The 20,778-nt window shown below is 60.5% G+C and overlaps 1 protein-coding gene across 1 annotated transcript; it reads right to left on the bottom strand.

Moving 5' to 3' along the window:
- Positions 1-152: 152 nt before the first annotated feature.
- On the bottom strand, positions 153-18,780 carry DGCR8 (DGCR8 microprocessor complex subunit). Its single transcript, XM_055404391.2, has 14 exons — positions 18,627-18,780; positions 13,387-14,385; positions 12,810-12,969; positions 10,903-11,045; positions 10,529-10,772; positions 9,358-9,555; positions 9,155-9,256; positions 8,558-8,656; positions 7,502-7,584; positions 3,451-3,551; positions 3,206-3,312; positions 2,344-2,471; positions 1,483-1,596; positions 153-1,311 (listed from the first exon to the last, which is right to left on the bottom strand). Exons 2-14 carry the CDS (start codon positions 14,104-14,106, stop codon positions 1,228-1,230), a joined length of 2,283 nt encoding a protein of 760 aa, XP_055260366.1. The 5' UTR covers positions 14,107-14,385; positions 18,627-18,780; the 3' UTR covers positions 153-1,227.
- Between the last annotated feature and the right edge of the window lie 1,998 nt (positions 18,781-20,778).

Below are 20,778 nucleotides of genomic sequence, written 5' to 3'. Positions count from 1 at the left end.
CTATGGCCATGGCCCAGCTGCCCCTGGAGCAGAGCCATGCCCACGCCCAGAGAAGGGGACAGAGGGAGGGCGGACCGTGGTGAGGTCACCACCTCCAGTCTGCATGAGGCCTTGGGTCAAGGTGGCACACTGGCTGCTTTAAGGACAAACAGTTACAGTCAAGTTATTATTCAGCACCGCAGACAGGACAGGACAGAAGCGAGCGTAATTACAGCGATGTGACGCGTGGATTGTTTTACAAAGGTCTGCAAGGCAACCTCAGTCACATGGGGCGCCGTTCTGAAGGCTCTGTGGCTGAGGGTGGGAACAGCACTGCCGCGCCAGGCCCTGGGGTGGGACAGACCCGCCCTCATGGATGGGACTGCCTGGTCACGCCACACAGCCGCACATAAAGTCAAGGGCCGCCGGCGCCAGCGTGAGCATCTTCAGTCCCTCTTTTTAAGTCCACAAGCTAAAACGCATTAACTGGTCACATCTGCTACGTGATTCCACACCTATTTTCTACCCTCACTGTAAAAGCTTCTTTCCAAACGCTAAAATATCATAAAAGCTTTAAAAATTGATGGGTGGACAGACTGGACTGTGCAAAAACTTAGTAAAAAATTACCAGAGGCCAGCAAAGGTGAGGGGCCTCTACCTACGAAGGCGTGTTTAGGGCACTAAGAACGAACGCCAGGCTGGCAAGCAGGCAGGGCAGTGCCCAAGCCCGTCAGCAATGCCTCTCTGGGAGAAGAAAGATCACCTCGGTGGTTTGCCTGCAACCTCTGAAAAATAGCTGTGATACTAAATCCTGTTCATTTTAAATACTCCTTCCTACTGTTAACTTTTTCAGAGAAAAGAAGAGAAACCCAGGAGGCTGAAAGGGGAGGGGCACCAGCCTGCGCCTTCTGGCTGGGTCCCTACATGCCTGTGGGAGCCAGGGGTGCATGGCCTTCGCATTTCATGTCATCAACTATCACTTCTGGTCAGTGCACGTTACATAGAAAATTCATGAAAACCTTCAGGGTCTGTCCACACGAGCAGAGCCCCATGGCGATCTCCCAGCTGTCCGCGTCCACCTGTGCGGCAGGTGGGTAGAGGCTGGGACACAGCCACCCAGACCGTAGGTGGCCCCCGGGGGAGCTGCATGGCCTGCCGTCAGGCATGCGGCGGGGGCATGGGCCAGAGGCCTGGGCGGCAGGGCACATGGGCGGTCCCCAGTGCCTGGTGGCCCTGAGCCAGCCGCCCTCACACGTCCACGGTGCACAGGGGCTCACCGCCGGGCTGTGCAGACGCCACAATGGACATCTTGGGCTTCTTGCGTGTCTCCTCCTGCAAGGACACTGAGGTCAGGTGGGGCCACAGGCACTGCAACCCAGGCACGGTGGGGCCCTGGGGATGGGGCAAGCCCAGCACACAGCACCCCACACCGGTGCTTCCCGGGAGTCAGTCGGGGAGAGGAGGGTCAAGGGTGCAGCCCCCAGGGACTCAGACACCGCATACCCGCTCCTCTGCCAGCCGCCGCATCTCCTCCTGCAGCTTGCTCAGGATGTGCAGGTTGGGCTTGTTCTTGCGGGCGAACTGCTGCAGCTCGATCACGCTCTTGTCCGAGGTCTCCTGGGGAGCAGAGCCTGCTGGCAGCACTGGTCAGGACCTCCCTTCCCGCAGCTCACCTGCCAAGCTGCTGGCCGCCCCTGCTTCCGCTGCTCGGGCACGGGGGGTCTGCTGGCCCCCACAGCCTGCCAGCTGCCAGGCACGCACTGTGCCCAGAGGCCTCCGCTAAGGGTGGCTGGAACCCAACGTGGTCAGGGGGATGGCATGCACTGGCCCAGGCTCGCCCTGCCCCATGGCTGCCAGAAGCCCAAGGGCTGATACCCTTGCTTGAGCATCCCCACATGCTCATGGGTTGAACGCCATGTGAGGATGCCTGCAGGCTGCACTGCACCCCTGATGATTGTGGGGCCTCCCGGCAGGGCCAAGCAAACTTCTCCCCGGCTCCCGGCCCAGCAGGACGTTCTCCACACAGAGGAAGGCAGCGGCTCAACCACACACAGCCCAGCGCCTCAGGGCCCTCCACACCCCCTCCAGCCCAGAGCCAGGAGCTCTCTGGGGACGGCTCAGGTGCCCCCTGCAGTCCTCACCCTCTGCACCCACCACTCACTGGGGACCGTTTCTGAAGTCGGGGGAAAAAAAACCCCACAGACGTTCACTTCCTGTACTTTCCCCTAAATGCACAAAAACTTAAGTGTTGTGAAATCCCAACATCTTGGCCAAAACAGAGGACACACACGGGCTGCTCAGAGGCACACCGTGCTGGTAGCCAGGACAGCGCCCGCCCGCCTGCTGCAGCCCCCACCCCATTACCTGCTTGACCATCTTGCTGCTCTCGCGGCCGTACATGCGCAGCAAGGACCCCCAGTTCTTGACATGTGGGTGCAGCAGCTGCAGGATCTTCTGAGATGCTAACTGCTTCCCGACACGCTTGTTCTTGCCTGGGTGGAGACGTGGACGTGGAGTCAAGACACCCATGTCCACAGGGCACCGCGTCCCACGGGCACCACATCCCACAGGCACGCTCCACACAGCCCCACCCGCCAGAGGCTCAGGGAGGGCAGGACGCCCCCCAGGCCGCGGCTCTCGAGGCCCCCTGCCCGCAGCTGCAGACACACAGATGATGCGTCCCACAGGGCAGGCTGGGGCCGGGGAGGGGGAGTCCTGTGCAGCGGATGTTTCTAGATGGAGGAGAGGCCAGGGTGCAGAGCAGTCTGGAGGGGCATGGGGCCTCTGCCCTGGGTGGGTCTGTTCCTGCCCTGCCCCTGCTCAGGGCTGGGCTCCCACGATCTCCCGCAGCCTGCTCAGGCATGACCTTCTCCCTTACCCGGTGCTGGGCTGTGTTTAGACAGTCCCACAGTCTCTGTGTGAGGCCACCTCCAGCCCCGGGTGAGGCGAAGAGCAGCAGGCCTGCTCCCCTCCCAGGGACCCAGCACTGGGCGGGCCATGCTGGCAGCCGGGGCCATGGCCCAGCCAGGTGAGCAGCTTGAGCCCGGGACACTAGCTGCCACAGTGGCATGCAGGTTGGCTGGCTCTCAGGGTGACGTGCGGTGTGGCGGGCACACCTGGGAGCCGTCAGCACGTGGCTGAGGCCCAGGTGAGCCCAGGCAGCAGACCCTGCGGTCACTGAAAGCAGATGCACGCACGTCCGGGGATGGAGGGGCAGGGGGCTTACACCAGCCGCGCACTGTGTGCTTGCCACACGCCATGACGTATTCGCTCTTCTGGTTTTTACCAGGAACCACTTCAAACTTGATGGAGGTGTCTCCCATCCCATGGTTTCTGGGGGACAAAGCAGACAGTGGCAACATCACCCCGAGATGGCACCCACCGTCCTCCCCAAACCACAGCTCCCAGCCCAGAAGGGCTCTCCCAGGCCCCACCGGTCCCCTGGAGAGGACCCGGGCAGAGACACCCCACCTTTTAAGGCACTCGTGGAGGATCTGGTAGGGGGACAGCAGCCCGGCCTTGCTGGTCAGCTCGTAGACCCGCGAGTCCTCGATACTGATGTGGTTGAAATACTACAAAGGGAAGCGGCCAGTGAGTGCCAGCCACACCCAGGGCCCATCCAGCTGCCCCCACCCTTGTCATGGCCTCTCAGCGACGCTGCACCACACCTTGGGCCAGGTCGCCCGAGACACGCCTGCCTGCTGGCCTCAGAGCCCGTCCTGAACCAGAGTCTGATCAGACGACCCGCCAGAGAGCTAAAGACACACAACCTTTGGAAAAAACCTTGAAAACCATTGTAAGTGAATTTAGAATAGAGAAAGTGACCAGACACAGAACAAAAACTTAGCCACGATGATGACGAGGAGGCACCCAGTCAGTTCACAGAGAAGGAAACTGGTGACAGAGGCCTCACCAGCCCAGAGCTGGCTGGGACCCTCAGAAGCACAGTGCCCTCCCTGGTGGGGCTGTGTTCACCTCACGGGCTGGCCGTGACCCAGAACCACACACTCTGTTGGAGCCTCTAGGGGAGGCCCCTTCCCCGACTGTCCAGCTCCTGGGGCCCCCAGCCCCACCATCTTCATACAGAACTCCGGGAACCTGCTCCTCCGGGAATGAGGGGGCTTCCTCCCCAACAGCGTCAGGAGGCAGCCCTGGTCCCAGCGAGTGGAAGAGCACCCTGTCTGAGTGTGCCTCCCTCCCAGCACCTCTGGGTGTTAGCCAGCCAGGGCACCCTGGACCGCACAGTCAGGGTGCTGCTCAGACCGCCGGCCACAGGGGCAGGGGATGGGACTACAGGTCCTCTCCTGACTGCACGGCGCTGCCCCGGCAGCCAGCCCCCTGCCTCGGGCCACCTCGACGTGAACTCAGGCGGAGAGAAGGGGTTAGAATAAAGGGTTCCCTTCATTTGAATTGTTTTTACTTTCTGGCTGCACCTCCTGGCGTGCAGGATCCCAATTCCCCTGCATCAGAAGTGTGGAGTCCCAACCACAGGACCGCCAGGGAAGTCCCAAATGTCCCCTTCACTTCTATCAAACGGAGCTATTTCAGGAACTGGGGACAAAAACCAAATGGTAACTTCTCTACTGCATCAGCTCTTTGCAGGAGCCAAGGACAGAGACCAAGCATTTATTTGTTACTTTATTAACTATCACAAAGACATACGCACCTAACAGCCGCAAATAAAGCAAGCAAACCTGAGAGCAGTGAAGGGACAACTCGGCAGTAACTGGGGACTCACGTCACTCCCTCCAGGACAGACCCCCCAGGAAGGGGAGCATGCCCCTCACCAGCTCAGCCCGTTCACTCTGCCGGCAAGCACACATGCCCAGCCTCTCGGGCAGGCACAGCACAAGCCTCGACAAACATTAAAGGACCAACAGAAATCACACCAGCTGCAGTTCTGAATCACAATGGAATTAAGTTAGAAATCAAAAACTGAAGGATACTGGGGAGATTCACAATATATGAAAAATAAATGGTCCTAAAATAACCACCAGTTCAAAGAAAAAAAATCACGAGAGAAATTAGGCAAATATCTTGATATAGATAAGAACAAAGACACAACATATATTAAAGCAAAATTATGGGATGCAAATTAGTACACAGAAGAAAATTGACAGCTGTAAACTCCACATTTAAAAAGACCTCAATTAGGTATTGATATATTGTTGGGAGAAATATCGATAACCTCAGATATGCAGATGACACCACCCTACGGCAGAAAGTGAAGAGGAACTCAAAAGCCTCTTGATGAAAGTGAAAGAGGAGAGTGAAAAGGTTGGCTTGAAGCTCAACTTTCAGAAAACAAAGATCATGGCATCTGGTCCCATCACTTCATGGGAAATAGATGGGGAAACAGTGCAAACCGTGTCAGACTTAATGTTTTTGGGCTCCAAAATCACTGCGGATGCTGACTGCAGCCATGAAATTAAAAGACGCTTACTCCTTGGAAGGAAAGTTATGACCAACCTAGATAGTATATTAAAAAGCAGAGACATTACTTTGCCAACCAAGGTCCGTCTAGCCATGGCTATGGTTTTTCCAGTGGTCATGTATGGATGTGAGAGCTGGACTGTGAAGAAAGCTGATCGCCGAAGAATCGATGCTTTTGAACTGTGGTGCTGGAGAAGACTCTTGAGAGTCCCTTGGACTGCAAGGAGATCCAACCAGTCCATTCTAAGGGAGATCGATCCTGGGTGTTCATTGGAAGGACTGATGCTAAAGCTGAAATTGCAATACTTTGGCTACCTCATGCGAAGAGTTGACTCACTGGAAAAGACTCTGATGCTGGGAAGAATTGCGGACGACAGAGAATGAGATGGCTCGATGGCATCACCAACTCAATGGACATGAGTTTGAGTGAACTCCGGGAGTTGGTGATGGACAGGGAGGCCTGGTGTGCCGTGATTCATGGGGTCGCAAAGAGTCGGACACGACTGAGCGACTGAACTGAACTGAAACCTTAAGAAACTAGAAGAAAGGACAAACCAAACATAAGCCTGGCAGGGAAAAAAAAAAAAACAGTAAGGCTGGAACTGAAACAGAGAATGAAAAAGAGAACTTCCACACAACCAGAAGCTGTGTATTTGAAAAGACCAACAACACTGACAAACACTTAGAATGGCCGAAAGAAAACAAAGACTCAAACTGCTAAAACTCAGGAACGAAAGCATCACAACCCCGCTCAAGTAAAAAGGGTCACAAGAGGGCACCGTGAATGCCAGTCCCCTAGAGGACCTGGTTAACTGGGAAAACGCCTGCCAAAGACACAGAATCCCACAACCAGCCCGAGAAACAGCAGAAAACCTGAAAACGTATAACAAGTAAACAACTTGAAAACAAAGAAAAGTCCAGGCCCAGGTGGTTTCAGTGGTGAATTCTACCAAGTGTTTGAAAAATCAACACCAACCGTTTGCAAATTATTCCACACGATGAAAGAGGAAGGGACACTTCCCCACTCACTCCACGAGGCAAGTGCTGCCCTGATACCAACATCAAAGACGTCATAAGGAGAAAAATACAGACCAGCACCCCTTAGAGACACAGCTGCAGAGATCCTGAAAGCAGCGAGCCAAGCCCGTCCACACACACGGGAAACTGTGCGCCACAACGGAGGGGGACCCCCCAGGAAGTCAAGGCTTGCTTTCTATGCAAAAGCTACAGGAGCACACCCCACATCCACAAAAGCAGAGACAAACGCCACGCGATCACCTCATAGAAGCAGACAGTGCAAACCCCAATACCCACTGCAGACAGAAACAGCCAGCAGACCAGGAGTGGAAGGGAACGTCCTCACGGTAAAGCCCCGGCTCACCCGCAGGCCGTAGGAGCATCTGGGTCTGGCCCCCCCGACTGCAGAGGTCAGAGGCAGTGAGCCCAGCAAGGAAAGCAGCCAGGGCCACAGGGTCGGGCGGGACGAGACTGGGCCCAGATAGCGGGGACGGGGTTTCCTCCCGGAGTGATGAACACAAGCTGAGCATACAAAACCCACTGTGCTGTGTACCTCAAAAGGGAAAAACTATGGTACATGTAAGCTAAACTTCAGTAAAGGTGTCATAGAAAAAGAGTACAGGGGCTTCCCTGCTGGTCCGGTGGTTAAGACATCATGCTTCCAATGCGAGGGGCCTGGGTTCTATCCCTGGTCAGGGAACCAGAACCCACGTGACACAGCTAGAACCTGGCACACCAAAGAAGTAGAAACAGTTTGGTTTCTAAAAAAAGAATGCACCCTTCAGTGTAAGAAGCCCTTGCTACAAAAACCCACAGAAGCAATCTACCCAAAGCAGCTCACAGTTTTAAGTGGTTCTCAACACAAAGAACAGTCCAGCTTTTGCAGCCTCTACCTCAAAGGCTCATCCACCGCACAGCTGTCAGTGCAGCGTGACTTCCGTGCAATACGGCAAACGCAGCCTCTCACACCCACGGCAAGACAGGGGGACGGAGACCTGAGAGGGGGACGGCCCCTGCCCGCAGACACAGGCAGGCCTCCCGGACCCAAGGCGAGCGGTGGGCCCGTGCTCACCTCCAGCTCCTCACTGTCTCTGGGCTTCTCCTCTGACGTCTGCTTGACGAAATCGGGGATGAGAATCTCCAGCGTGGCACGGGCTGCAGGGAGGAGCGCCGGGTGAGGGGTCAAGCTCATACAGAAGGTGGGCCCCAGGGGCAGAGCGGCACTCAGGGGGGCTCCGCGGGCCGAGTGTGGGCGCCCTGGGCACAGGGGCGCGCCTGCAGGGGCCAGCCTCACCGGGGTGGGGGTGCCACAAGGATGGCTGCCCCGAGAGCCCGCAAACAGCCCACTGGTGGGTAGAGCCGGAAGACCCTCTGGAGCCTCTCTGAAGTGAAGGGACCTCCTGGGGAGGCGGGGGAAGACCACGCGACCCCAGCGCAGCCTGGCACGGGGACAGCCACACAGTCCATCATCCTCAGCATCAGCCACCAGGGGAGACCAAAGTGGGGGACTCTTGAGCCCCGGAGCTCAGACCCTGCGCCAGCCTGAGCTGTGGGGAGGCGGCGACAAAGCGGACACGGCCCAGGCTCTGAGCACAGAGTTGCTCTAGGACACGTGGCGCCGGGGCCTGGGGCACAGCCACAGCCGGCCCGCACCTCCATGGTGCCTCCCGAGGAGAGGGGCTAGTCAGCTCCCAGAAGCACACCGACGCGCCGGCGGGGCTGCAGCCAGTAGCAGGCCCGGCAGGAGGAGCCCCCAGGGCCTGCCCGGCTGTGCTCCGGACTGGCAGCCCCATGTCTCACCGGAAGCACTCGGGAGCAGTCCTCACGGACATCAGGACCCCTGACGAGCACGCCTGCCGTGCAGGGTCTACACAGAAGGCGCCCAGGCTCAGGCAGCGCAGAGCGCTGTGTGTGGAGCTGGGGCCACGGAGGGAGGCGCGGGCCCACTCATCTGAGCAGACGAAGGCCTTCAATGTTCGCTGCTCGCATTCTGCCCCTTGGTGAATCCTTCCCAGTGAGCGCATAACTTACAAGGATCCAAGTGGATCACTCCATAGACACCAGACTCACCCACCCCACCTCCAGCCAGGGTGGTTCACACGGTCCCTGACACCAGCAGGCACATTACCAGCTTTGTTCTTGGCCAGTTTTTTGCTGCTTGCCGTTCCAGATCCATAGGTCACACCGTCAATGGTCACCGAGGCACCAAAAGGCTCGCTTGGGTTCTCTTAAATTAAAACGATCCCTTTAAAACACACGTACCAGGACGTTCACAGCACACCAGCACACAGCTGCTGCAGGAAGGCAGGGTGGGGGTCCCTGGGGCACTGGGCAGCCACAGAGGGAGACGGGCCAGAGGCAAAGCCGCCAGGGACAGAGACCAAGGTCTGAGAAAGGTGGGCGGGCGCGGGGTGCACACACAACGCGAGGGCGGGAACGCAGACTCGGCAAGCCCGAGAAGCAGGGAGACCACGGGGGACCTGAGCTTCTAGCCTTTACTCAGTAGTGCTGAGGGCAGCACAGAGGGAGCCGGCAGCCAGCGCAAGGCTGCAGCTCCTCCAGCCTGAGGCCTGGGGAGCTGTGGGGAGGAGAGGCGGTGTGGAGAGCACGGGGAGGGGACGGCAGGCGAGGCTGACCCCTCCATTTCCAGTCTCATCCCAGCAGGCTGGGCCACCCCTGCTGCCCGAGGCCGAGGGGGAGGCGGGGAGGGGGAGGCGGCACTCACCGCACTCAAAGAAGCTGTACACAGGGCGGACCTTGAGCACGCGCTGCATGTACTCGTGCAGGATGCACACCTCGGACTTCCCGTTGGGGTTGATGACAAACTCTGTGGCGTGACGACAGGGGCCACCTCAGAACGGCTTGGGCCCGCCGGCGGGGGCTCTGCACCGCGGGTGGGGGCTCTGCGCCGCGGGCGGGCCGGCTCACCTCTCCTCGTGGGCGCGTCCTGGACAGACAGCGTGATGAGCCTCTGGCTGGCGGGCAGCACGGGCCTCTCGGACTCCGCCTGCTTTCGCTTCATCTCTCGGTTGAACTGCCGACGCTCAGCCCACGTCCTAAACTTCTTCACGGTCACTTGCTCAAAGTCAAAGCGCTTCTCCAGGTAATTCCGAAACTCCTCAAGGTCTGCACAGATTGACCAGAGACCCGAGTGACTGACTCCCAACCAGAGTCACCCCCTCAGTGGCAGGACGGGTCCAGCCACACGATGCCCCTCGCGTTTCCCCTCCAGGATGAGGGGCGAGCAATCAGGCTCCTTCGCCCTGCCAGGTCCCTTAGGGAGAAATTTCTGGGCTATCCTTTCAGTTTATTTAGAACAGAAAAACAAAAATAAACAAAGAAAAAGCAACATTTAAAAAAAACACCACTATCAGCCTCCAGAACCTTCTCCCCATCCAGAACCAGGTGCCGACGGCCCGCAGCAGAGGCGTCGAACCCAGCATGGCCTCCTGCCCCCACCTCTCCCCCAGGACCCCAGGCCTCCCGTCAGCCCCACCCCGCTGCATCCCCCAGGGGCCTGGATGCCACGCACATGCTTGCACACTTATGAACAGAGCAAAACCACAGAGCTCTCCACACAGGAGTGTAAAGCAGTGAGCACACACTGAGGATGGTGCCACGGGGAGACCATCAGGTAGACAGGGGCCCCCTCCAGCTGTGTCTCAAGAACACCCCCATACCCGCGGAGCACCAGCACGCTCCCCGAGGCTTCCCCGCCAGTCCCAGATGCAGCCCCTCCTTGGGAGCAGCCCCCAGCCCCTCACAGGCAGGAGCACACAGCTAGGGCTTGAAAATGCACTGCCCTCTAACAGGGGCTAGGCAGGGGCTAAGAGAGCCCACCCCCACGGAAAAGATGCAGGAGGGCCAGGGAGGGATGACCCAGGACTGAGGGCGCCCGCGGGGCTGAGACAACAGCTGTGCCCACGCCAGCAGTGGGACCCCAAGACACACATGAGCACACCCCACATGAAGAGGCCCGACGGTCGTGACCAAAGGCCATCTGGACAGCGCGGTCAGCGGGCAGGTCTCCTGAGCGCAGGGGCAGGCAGGCAGAGACGGGGCCCTCTTCCCTAGGGACCAAGTTCGCCCCGAAGCTTACCGACCGATTCGTCCTTGCACACCTCCACTTTGGCCTTCACCTGCCCCAGGGCCCCAGGTGCGGCCTCGGCCCCCAGCGGGTCCTTCTCGTCCGGGGGCCCCACGTCAGCCCCCAGGGGCTCGGGCTCGTCCGGGGGCAGCTCTGGCTCGGGGGGGGCGAGCCCCGCGCCCCGCTCCCGCTCCTCGCTGTCCTTCATCTTCCGGTAGTGCAGGCAGGGGATGCTGGTCAGGGGAGGGCCGTGCTTCTGCAGGCGGGGAGACCACGCAGGTCACCAGGCTGGACGCGCAGGCCTCTGAGGCCCCCACCGACCTGCCTGGCGACCACCCTCCTCCTGCAACTCACGAGACCAAGCGCAAGAGGGACGCGGTCCCTACCCGTATGCTTCCCGTCCCCAGGAAGTAGGGCCTGGACCAGGTGACCACCCGCGACTCCCGGTGCAGGTACACGGGCACTCCGGAGTTGTGAAATGTCATGATCCAGCCGTCGGGCAGCGGCTCTGTCGGCGGGCGGCCACGGCCTGCACAGGGCAAGAACAGCTGTGGTTACAACTGCGTGGGCACCGTCAGGACACTCACAGTCAGCTCCCGGGCGGAAACAGCAGCACGCTGGAGCCGGCCTTACAGAAAAGCTCTGAGCAGGGTGGGGACAGCCCACCCCCACCAGGAGAGCCCAACCCTGCCTGCAAGCCTGCTCCTCTGTGTGCTGGGCCAGAGCCTCTGGGGGACCCGCGGGCGCCAAGACCCTCCTCACCTGCTCTAGTCCCCAGACACACCACAGAGCCCCGAGCAGCAATTCGCAAGGCATGGGCCTTGCTGAACTTCTGTCGCCCTGATACTGCCCCTCTGCCCACCTCCCGCGGGTGCAGCCACGGGGGCTGGGTAGGCTCCGCTAGCAACCACAGACTGTGGGTCACTGCTCCCTGTGACCAGGTGGCAAGCCTGCACTGTCCCAAGCTGCCACAGACAGGCCTGGCTGCTGGGAGCTGCACAGGACAAAGACTCAAGGACAGATTGCTTTTCTTACCAGTATTGGGAGCAAGTGAAAAACTCAGAAACAAAAGTGAAATGCCACGCGGAATCTAAAAACACACATGGATGAGATGAAAACAACCCCACCAACTCCTGCGAAAACGGAAACGCCCAGACGTGCCAGGTCTGACACCCGCACACAGCTGATGCTGGGCGAACACCAGCATCAGGACAGCCCTGGGAGGGAGGGCAAGGCCGTGCACACACAGGCCCCCTCAGGCACCCCTGCCCCACGGGCTGGGCCAGGAGGTGCCTGAAGCCAGCCCCGGGTAACCGAGGAGGAGATGTATCCGTGACCGTGAGCAGACTAGAGCCCACGCGGCAGACACACGCCCGGCCCTGCTAACAGGCCTGCTCTGCGGCCAGGAGACGGCGCACCGGCCATACCTCGGGTCCTCCTGTCACACTGGCCACCTGCACGGTGCTCAGCAAAAGGCATCACCTGTGTGCCCAAGTCCCTCCAGCCCCTTCCCACCGCCTCCCCGAGACCAAGAGGCAGCACCCCCAGGCCAAGACAGACACAGGGAGCCCAAGATGTCCCCGTGTCAGCAGGCGGCTGCACGGGGCGGCTCTGGGGACCCCGACCGCTCTTCCCAGTGTACCCGTAACCCCTCCGCCTCTGCCCACACGCGGGCCACGGGTCGTGCTTTCAGAGCACAGCGGCTCTGGGGACCCCGACCGCTCTTCCCAGTGTACCCGTAACCCCTCCGCCTCTGCCCACACGTGGGCCACGGGTCGTGCTTTCAGAGCACAGCGGCTCTGGGGACCCCGACCGCTCTTCCCAGTGTACCCGTAACCCCTCCGCCTCTGCCCACACGCGGGCCACAGGTCGTGCTTTCAGAGCAGAGCGGCTCTGGGGACCCCGACCGCTATTCCCAGTGTACCCGTAACCCCTCCGCCTCTGCCCACACGCGGGCCACGGGTCGTGCTTTCAGAGCAGACTGTGGAATGAGTCCGGCCTGCTTCCAGTGGCCTCCCCAGCACTCGGCACAGAACCCAGAACTCAGACGGGGGCCACGAGCAGCCCCCATGCTCAGCTCCACCTCCATCCACAGCCTCCGCACCCCAGGAGCCTCCGCCCCACACCACGGCAGTGCGCAGGGTGTGTCCTCACGCTCCAAGCTGCCTGGCACCGAGAGGACCCTCCTGCCCGCAGACGCACACAGCTGCCCAGACCGCCGCCCGGCAGCCTGAGGGCTCCGCCAGTGTACGCGTGCACCCGAACACCCTCGCTACTTCCCGGCCCGACTTACTCTTGAGCACGGTTTTAATCTTGGTCATCATTGGCTGCACACTTGTCTCCCCATCCGATGGGTGGTCGCTGTCTCCTCCGTATTTCTCTTCCATCCGCCTCTTTTTGGGAGCACAGAGGCCCTCTTCCAGCAGAGCATCAACATCGTTGTCAAAATCATCCTGCAAAACACGCTGTTCAGAAACCGCGGCCCCTGGCTCCCGCACTCCTGCCCGTGGGCAGGTGTCTGCAGCAACACAGAGAGGAGGTGGTCTCAGGGGGCCTAGGTCACTTCTGTGGCGCGCAAGCATCTGAAAGACAAAGAGGATGAAACGGCCAGCCGAAGCACACGCTCGCGACCAGCAGGTCCTTCCAAGTCGGCTGAGACAAGGGTACAAGGCAGACCTGTCAGCCAAACTATCTGTTAGCAGAGCTGGGACCCCTGGACTCCTGATGGCTCTTTCTTTCCGCGTGGACCTTTCCACCTCCTGTGGGTGTTTTTTCCTTTGCAACACAGGCTTCCCAGAGATGCTGCAACTCCCAAACACCTCTCTTTGGGTTTTGCTAAGAGTGCTCCAAAGGAGGGGACGCCGACATACCTCGTAGGAGAAATTCAAGGCCTCTTCGTCCACTCTGTCTCTCTGCACGATCGCTTTAGCCGTGAACCCGCCTGCGCCTTCTTCATCTAGCTCCAAATTGTCAGTAAAATCTTCTAACTCATCGAGCACTGCATACTCCACTCTCTTTTCCTGATCCAGCTCATGTTCCTCATCCCTCTTACCCGCACTCTCACCCCCTGCGCCTACCCCGTTCCCCACGCTCCCGCCAAAGGGACCAGCATGCACGTCCCCACTGACAGGGCTGAGGGCCAGGCCACACTCTGCCCGCACGTCGCGCTCCGCTCCCGTGTACAGCACCTTCCTGTCCTCACTCCTGCAGCTCTCCGTAAAGCTCACGCTAATCTTTACATCCTTAAGCAACTTAAGGTCAGGGGAGAACTTCCGGACCGCAGGTGCGTGCCGCGCAGTGCGCGGGCTGTGGCCACTACAGTTCGGGTCTACGAGGAGGCGGGCCTTAGAGGAGGATCCTTTGGAGAGAAGAGAAGCTCCGTAGAAGTCGAGCGGGTCCTCGGCAGGGGGTTCGGCCTGTCCATCACCACCAGAGCCAACGTCCATTACCTCTGCATCACTGGACGTTTGCAGGGGAGGTGGTGGAGACTGTCCACGGGGCAGCGCGCGGAGGGGGCGAGCTCGGTCCTCCATCGCCACTCCTCCTGCGGGCTCGCGCGGGAGAGGAGAAGGGCTCCCGCATGTCTCCATAGTAAAGTGGTTAGGGCTACTTTAAAAGACCAGAGTTTTTAAAAACCTGACATAACTCTAGACAGCTAACATGCACAAGTCCGTCGAGACCCGGGTGCGTCCTGCCCGCGCTGCGCACGCTGGCGGCTTAGTCAAGCTGGCCACATTGCTCTTTTCATTAATGTAGACAGCTTTTAGAACCACTGCCTCAATTATTGGAAATCACAATGCACTCAGCTTAAATGACTGATGACTACGCGAGTCTGTCCTCGAGCCGAAGGGGCACCCGTCTTCCTCCACCTGCAAAGAGACGTAAAGGCACTGTCACACAGTGACAGAGACCTTCTGCTTCCCGGCACCAAGAGTCCAGGGCTCCAGACAGTGCAGTAGAGACTTCCGTGACACTGCCTGAGAAGAGCACCTTCTATGCTTCAGAACAGGCAAACTCAACTCCCTTCTTCAGAACCTAAATCATAACTTGAGTCCTAAGTCAAGCATTTTACTAGTTATCCGCTGTATTTCCAGCTTCAGAAACACAAAAACCATATTATGCTTAGGTTCAAAAAGGGTTAAAAAAAAACCAAAACTCCTCCACTACACTGCACCACGGCACTTCCCTGGCTCGGCTCACACAGCCGCCCTTCCACAGCACACGGGGGTGTGTGGCTTCCCTCCAGCACCAGTGACGTGGGTCCACTCACCTGCGCGGGCCGGTCAGTCAGAGGGCAAGCGAGCAGCCCTCCACTCAGCTCTGCGGCACTACGGCCTCAGAGGCATGGCCGGGGCTCTGCCACCCAGGACCCCAGGGCACGGGGGCAGGGGCAGGGATGCGGCAGGCTGGGCATGGATCTGCTCCCGGGAGAGGAGAAGCGCTGGGAGCCACGGGGACAGAGCCCTGCCGGGCGGGCAGGGAGGGGCCGCGGGGGCCGGCTGAACCCAGGCACGGGAGTCCTGGCAGCTGCCTGGAGCCTGGCTCCATGCTGGGGCAGCAGGGTGAAGGGCCTCAGACCACAGAGTTCAGTCCCTACACAGAAGGGAGGCCCGCACCCATGAGAACAGCGGACACAGAACTGACCACACTGCCGAGCGGGTGGACGCGGACAGTGGGACGAGGCAGCCCCAAAGACCCACGGGGCTTCTCTCCAGGGCACACTCAGGCAGGGTCCGCAGAGAAGGGTGCTCGGAGCCTCTGGGCAGACCCAGCCAACAGGGCCAAGGCCACCAGGATGTGTCGGCCAGGAGGTCACCCAAACCACAGGAGAGGCCACCCAGAGAGTGAGGGCAGACCAAGAAAAGGGCTGAGGACAAAACCCTGGGGAGTTCGTGTCAGAGGGAAGACACCAGGCTGAGAAGGCAGGGCGGGCGTCCAAAAACAGGGCCACGGCAGGGAGGTCCCAGCAGAGCAGAACACGTGCAGACACGCACGCACGGGCACACACGCACCCCCACACCGTGCAGACACACGCACGAACATGCCATGCACATGGATGCAGACACACATGCGTGCCCACACCACTCGGGGCGGCTTGCAGACGGACAGGAAACAGCAGACACCACACGTTTAAGAGGTTACAGTAGAGGAACAAGACACAAAAGACAGAGGCTTGTTGAGATGGAACCAGTTCATCCAACAGCTGTTCACTGATCACCTACTCTGATGGGGCATCAGCATGAACAAGAGGGCAGCAACCACTGACCTGTCTTCTACTTCCCAGGTCCCAAGGTGTCCTCATGTTTCTGGACACAATACCTCCCCCGCAGGCACGTCTGCCAAAAGTGCTAAGGACCAGGGAAACACGGCACACAGGTGATGACGACGCAGAGCCGGGGCACCACTGAGGCGGCACTGGGCACGCACGAGGACCCCCAAGTGGGGCGAGGCCAGCTCCTGGCACCAAGAGAGCTCACTTCAGAGGACAGACGGGTCGGCACGTCCAGCACTACACAACACAGACATGGCCAGGAACAAAACCCTGGGCACCAGGCAGGTCTGCAGAGACCCCAGCAAGAGCCCACCTGTGGTTCTGGGGCCAAAAAGACTAAGACGAAGAGACGTGAAGAGGATGAGGACACCTCCGGCCATGTTCAGAGGCTGAGAAGCTCACTGCAGAGGCACAGAACCAAGATGGCAATGTTGAAACCTGAGGAAGGGAGGCCTGAAGAGGTGCCCAGAGTGCAGGCTGGGAGCCGTGGTGAGCGGTCCTTGGAGGCTGGAGAGCCGCCCGGCCCGGGGGCGGGGGCAGTACACTGAGGGCCCCACTGCAGGCTGTCCTGAGCATGCTCCTGGCCGTCCCTGTCACTATCTGCACCCGTCAACGCCTTCCATGCGGCGCACACAGAACACTGCAGATGCTGAGGCTGGGAGACAGATGAAACCCCGGCCCCAGAGCTCATACGGTAGCCAAGAGACGGACAAGCAACAACTGAGAAACACTGAGACTCATTCAAGAGAAAGCAAAGCAAGGAGCTGAGGAAAGGGTGGGCAGCGAAGGCCTCACAGCGAACACCCCCTGAAGGTGGAGAAGGGGATATTCCAGGCAACATCGAGAAGAGCAAAGGCCCTGGGGTGGGAGCACAGGGTGGCGGATGACAGTGTGCCCCGGGGAAGAGGCCAGGGCAGTGAGGGCGAGGAGACCAGGGCTCCGGCTCTTAGCTCGAGAGATAGGCCCCTGGACAGAAGGGTCCAAGTGGTGAGGTCACACGACCCAAGGTCAGCAGCAGCAACCAACCCTTGGGCAGGCCCTGTTCTGAGCATGCTACAGGCTATCACTCACCAGTTCTCACACAGCACTGTGAGAAAAAAAGGTTAAGGACTGAGAGGTTAAGCAACTCGCTCAAGGTCACACAGCGAGAAGGTGGTGGAGTGCTTCACCACCCAGGCAGGATAGCTCCAGTCTGTACTGCCTTGGTATTAGACTTACGGTTGAATAGAACAGCTCTGTATCCAGAAAATCCCTAAGTGGGTAAATAATAGGAGGCACAAGAGTGAGAGCAAAGAAACAAATAAAGAGGCTCACCAGGCAGCCTGGACCAGCATGTCAAGCTGGAGGTGGTGAGAAACTGCCCTGAGGAGTGTATGGAGGCCGAGGAGGCTCCACACTCAGGGACAGAGGTGTCACGCGCAGAGGTGGTGAAGGCAGAATGGGGGGAGAGTTCGGGCAGGTGAATATCATAGCCTAGGTCTAGACACAGCTACTTGTCACCAAAGTAACACGTGGAGGTTTGGAAGAGGCAGCCAGAAGCGTGCAGCTGTCAGAAGGGAGGCCAGGGCTGGAGACAGACATGCAGGTGTCAGCAGAGACAGCGTTAAAATCAGGGACTGGATGAGATCGCCAAGGAAGGGAGCACAGATCCTACAAGAAGCCAAGACTCACTTCGCTACCCTGAGGTCACAGTCAGATTATAAAAGCCCGGGGATGTGCCCCACATGGTGGCCGGGGCCACAGCGGGCTCAGAGGCTGACCCTCCTGCCATCGCTACTGCTCCAGCTGACAGCCCACACGGATGCAAACCCGGCTCACCAAGTGGACGGTGAGCCAGCAGCAGACTTGCAGCAGGCACCCCCGGGTCCCGGCACAGTGTAAAACCAAGACGCTCCGACAGCGCCCCTCACTTGGGTCCACTTGCTGGACTGGCGTGGAGGCGCCGTCTCGAATGGTCCAGAGCTGTGGCTGCCGCCTTTCAGGCAAGCCTGTCGCTGCAGCCTCCCGCCCAACCCAGCGGCAGAATGACCTCACCCCGTCCTTTTGTCATCTTCCGTCCACCTCGCATCCCACACTCACAGGCGCCACTGCTGACTGGCCATTCCACCCCCCTCTGGTGGGTGACCGCCTGCGGCAGGGTTTCTGGCCCGTTCTACCTGCCGCCAGGGACTGGAGTCCAGTCTGCGGCCAGGACACAGGACACCCACCTAGTATTTGGGGCCTGACACAGTCCCCTGCCCTAGCCCGGACTGCTGGGCGCCGGATAACCGAGGCACATGCGAGCATGCAAACAAGTCAAGGTCCTACCCTGAGAAACCCAGGTCCATCGGAGGACACCTGGCGGGGACCACTGTCAACAGGTGGCTACCTTCCACTTGTTTCTACCCCCAGGTCATTGTTAAGACAAAACCACATCCCGATCGTCTACGTGACCCTGGGTCCGTAAGCGTGTGGTGGAAAAGACGGGCGGCTTCTCACGTTTCCCAGGCTCTCGCGCCCGGCAGGGTCCCGGGCCGGCACGGCCGCGGTCGGGACCTTGCCCGCCCGAAAGCCCTCTACGGCTTCGAGCACACCGGACGAGGGGTCTTCTCACACCCCGGGGCCGGCCCGCGCGGACAGCGAGCGGCCCCCGGCCCCGGCCCCGACGCGGCGGGCTCCGCGCCCGCGCCCTCGGCGCCTCACAAAGGCCGACGGGGACTCGGCGTGGCCGGGCCCGCCCGCGCCCGCCCGCCCGCCGGCCCCGCGGCCTCGGCCCGGGAGCGGAAGGGCGCGCCTCACGCAGGCCACAGCGCCGCCCACCCGCCCGGCCGCGGGGCGCCCCTCGCGCCCCGCACCTACCTCCGGCGCCCGCGGCCCGCCCGCAGCGCAGAGCCTCGCGGCCCGGCCGCCGCCGCCGCCCTCCAGAGGGGCCGCGCGGGCGCTCTTCGCTCGGCGGGACCCGCCTGCCGCGCGCGGCGAGCGGAGGGCGGGCCTTGGCGCGCGCAGCCAATCCTGCGCGCGGCCTGCCCGCATTGGGGGAGCCGCAGGGCGGGCTGCGGAGGCCGCCAATCGACGGCGCGCGGCGCTCGCGGCCGCGGAGCGCGGCCCAATGAACGGCGCGGCTGCGCGGGCGCGACGGGGCGCTGAGGGCGCCGCCGCGCTAACGGTCGCCGCCGGGGCGGGGCTCGGCGCGCGGAGGACTGCAGCCGCGAAGGGCGCCGGGAGCGGGGGGCGCGCGGGGGACGCCGGGAGCGGGGGCGCGCGGGGGACGCCGGGAGCGGGGGCGCGCGCGGGACGCCGGGAGTCGGGCGCGGGAGCCCTCGGGTCTGGGCGAGACCGCAGGCACGCCGGCCTCCACGCTCTCCGTGTGAAGGCGGTGAGCGGAACGACAAGGGGGCAAAGACAGCAGGGCGCCGCTGTCCGGCCCTTCTCGGCTCGCTGGTCCTGCGCGAGGAGCCAGGACTGCCCCTGCCCAGGCGGCTGCAGACTAGCCGGCGGTGCGGACCGAGGGCCGCGCGGGGCCCGTCACTCCGACGGCGGTACGGAGCCCCCCACCCCCCAACACTCCCTGGCTGCAAGGCCAAGGCGGTGACGTTGCAGGGGACGACTGGGAAGACCGCTCCGCCAGGCGCCCCAGCAAAGGTGCGCACGTCCATCAGAGCGGATAAAGACGCGTTGCTTTGTGTCAAGATGCCTCGATAAAAAAAAAAAAAACGGAGGAAAAAACGCCAGGAAAGGGACATACGGAGGGCCTCCCCAGGACACACTAAAGCCGCAAAGGCAGAACCCGTGTGTAATCACAAAGACCCGGCAAACCCACCGGAGGCCCTCCTACCCCCAAAATGACCACTGCTCTTCAAAAGACGTCAAAATCATTCAAGTCAGAGACTGGGGAGCCGTCTAGGGCTGGAGGAGCAAAGCTGAGAGTGATGGGGGGGGGGGTCTGAGCTCAGGCACCGGTTATTAGTGGAACAATGGTCAGCAGATTAGTTAACAACATTGTATCAATGCTAATTTCATGGTTGTAAATGTTTACTGTAGTTAGGTAAGGTGTTGAGATTGGATTTCGGTGAAGGATACTGGATTCTTTGTTCCATTTTTCAAGTTTGTAGCAAGCTGAAATCATTTCCTAAAAAGCCAGGGGAGGGGTGCTGCAAGTCACTAAGCTGGAGGCCCACCCAGGCCTTCCCTCCCTGCCTGCCCTCTGCTGGCCAGGCTGTGCCACAGGGTTGGCACCAGGCACCCCACAGCGGGCACCGAGCCCTATGAGGGTCTGGCTCTTGGACTCAGCCAGCTGCTGGCCTTGCCCAGTGCACTCAGCGCCCATGGGAACCCCCAGCCCACCACCCTCCAGCTAGTCACCTCACCACACTTCACTGCCTGATAAGGTAGGGACCCCACCTACCCCAGTCAAGCCTGAGACCTCAGTCCTGCACACTACAGTCAACTTCATACTTGGCCTGGCACCAAGCAGGTAACAGACAAGGACCTTACCCCAGGACCGCCCCACTGGCCTCAGCTGGCTCCAGCATCGCAGTCACAAAGATCAATGCCTGGGAAGCTGGAACTCCAGCACAAGCTGGGAAGGGAAACCTTTCCCTCTGGGCTTCTGGGTTTCCACCTCAACCTGGCTCACTTGAGGGGGTCTCTGCCAGCACAGGAGATCTAAAGACAGGGGGCGGGGGGGCATGTCTGCAGACAACAGCCAGGAGCCCAGGCCTCACAGGACTGGACCCGAGGTGCCCGAGGTCCCTCACTGGCTGTGTGCTCACAGACGTCTCTGCATCGCTCAGCCCCAGGCCTCCACTCTCTGTGCCTGCACACCTCCGCTCCGCCGACCTGGGGCTGGAAAACAAGCAGCTCATTGGGAAAGGGGCACGAGTGACCCTAGCAGGGGCTCAGGGAACAGAGGCCTCATTTGGGCATGTCAAAGGCCCTTCCAGGAGACAGCTAACCCAGGTCCTGAATCCTCCAAACAACAGAGACCTCGCTTCCAGACACTGGCCTGGGC

Source organism: Moschus berezovskii, chromosome 19, assembly GCF_049115385.1.
Source record: "Moschus berezovskii isolate FMDL1 chromosome 19, NW_MosBer_1.0, whole genome shotgun sequence".
Lineage (NCBI taxonomy): Eukaryota > Metazoa > Chordata > Mammalia > Artiodactyla > Moschidae > Moschus > Moschus berezovskii.
The sequence above is the reverse complement of the archived record's forward strand: the minus strand, read 5'-3'. Positions and strand labels throughout refer to the sequence as shown.

What these genes read in the sequence shown, in the direction of transcription:
- DGCR8 (XM_055404391.2), bottom strand. Translation starts at nt 14,106, where the DNA reads ATGGAGACATGCGGGAGCCCTTCTCCTCTCCCGCGCGAGCCCGCAGGA. An exon ending in TGGGGACGGGAAGCATACGG is followed by an intron (nt 10,773 to 10,902) that starts GTAGGGACCGCG and finishes CCCCGCCTGCAG; the next exon opens with AAGCACGGCCCTCCCCTGAC. An exon ending in GTACAGCTTCTTTGAGTGCG is followed by an intron (nt 8,657 to 9,154) that starts GTGAGTGCCGCC and finishes TTTTAATTTAAG; the next exon opens with AGAACCCAAGCGAGCCTTTT.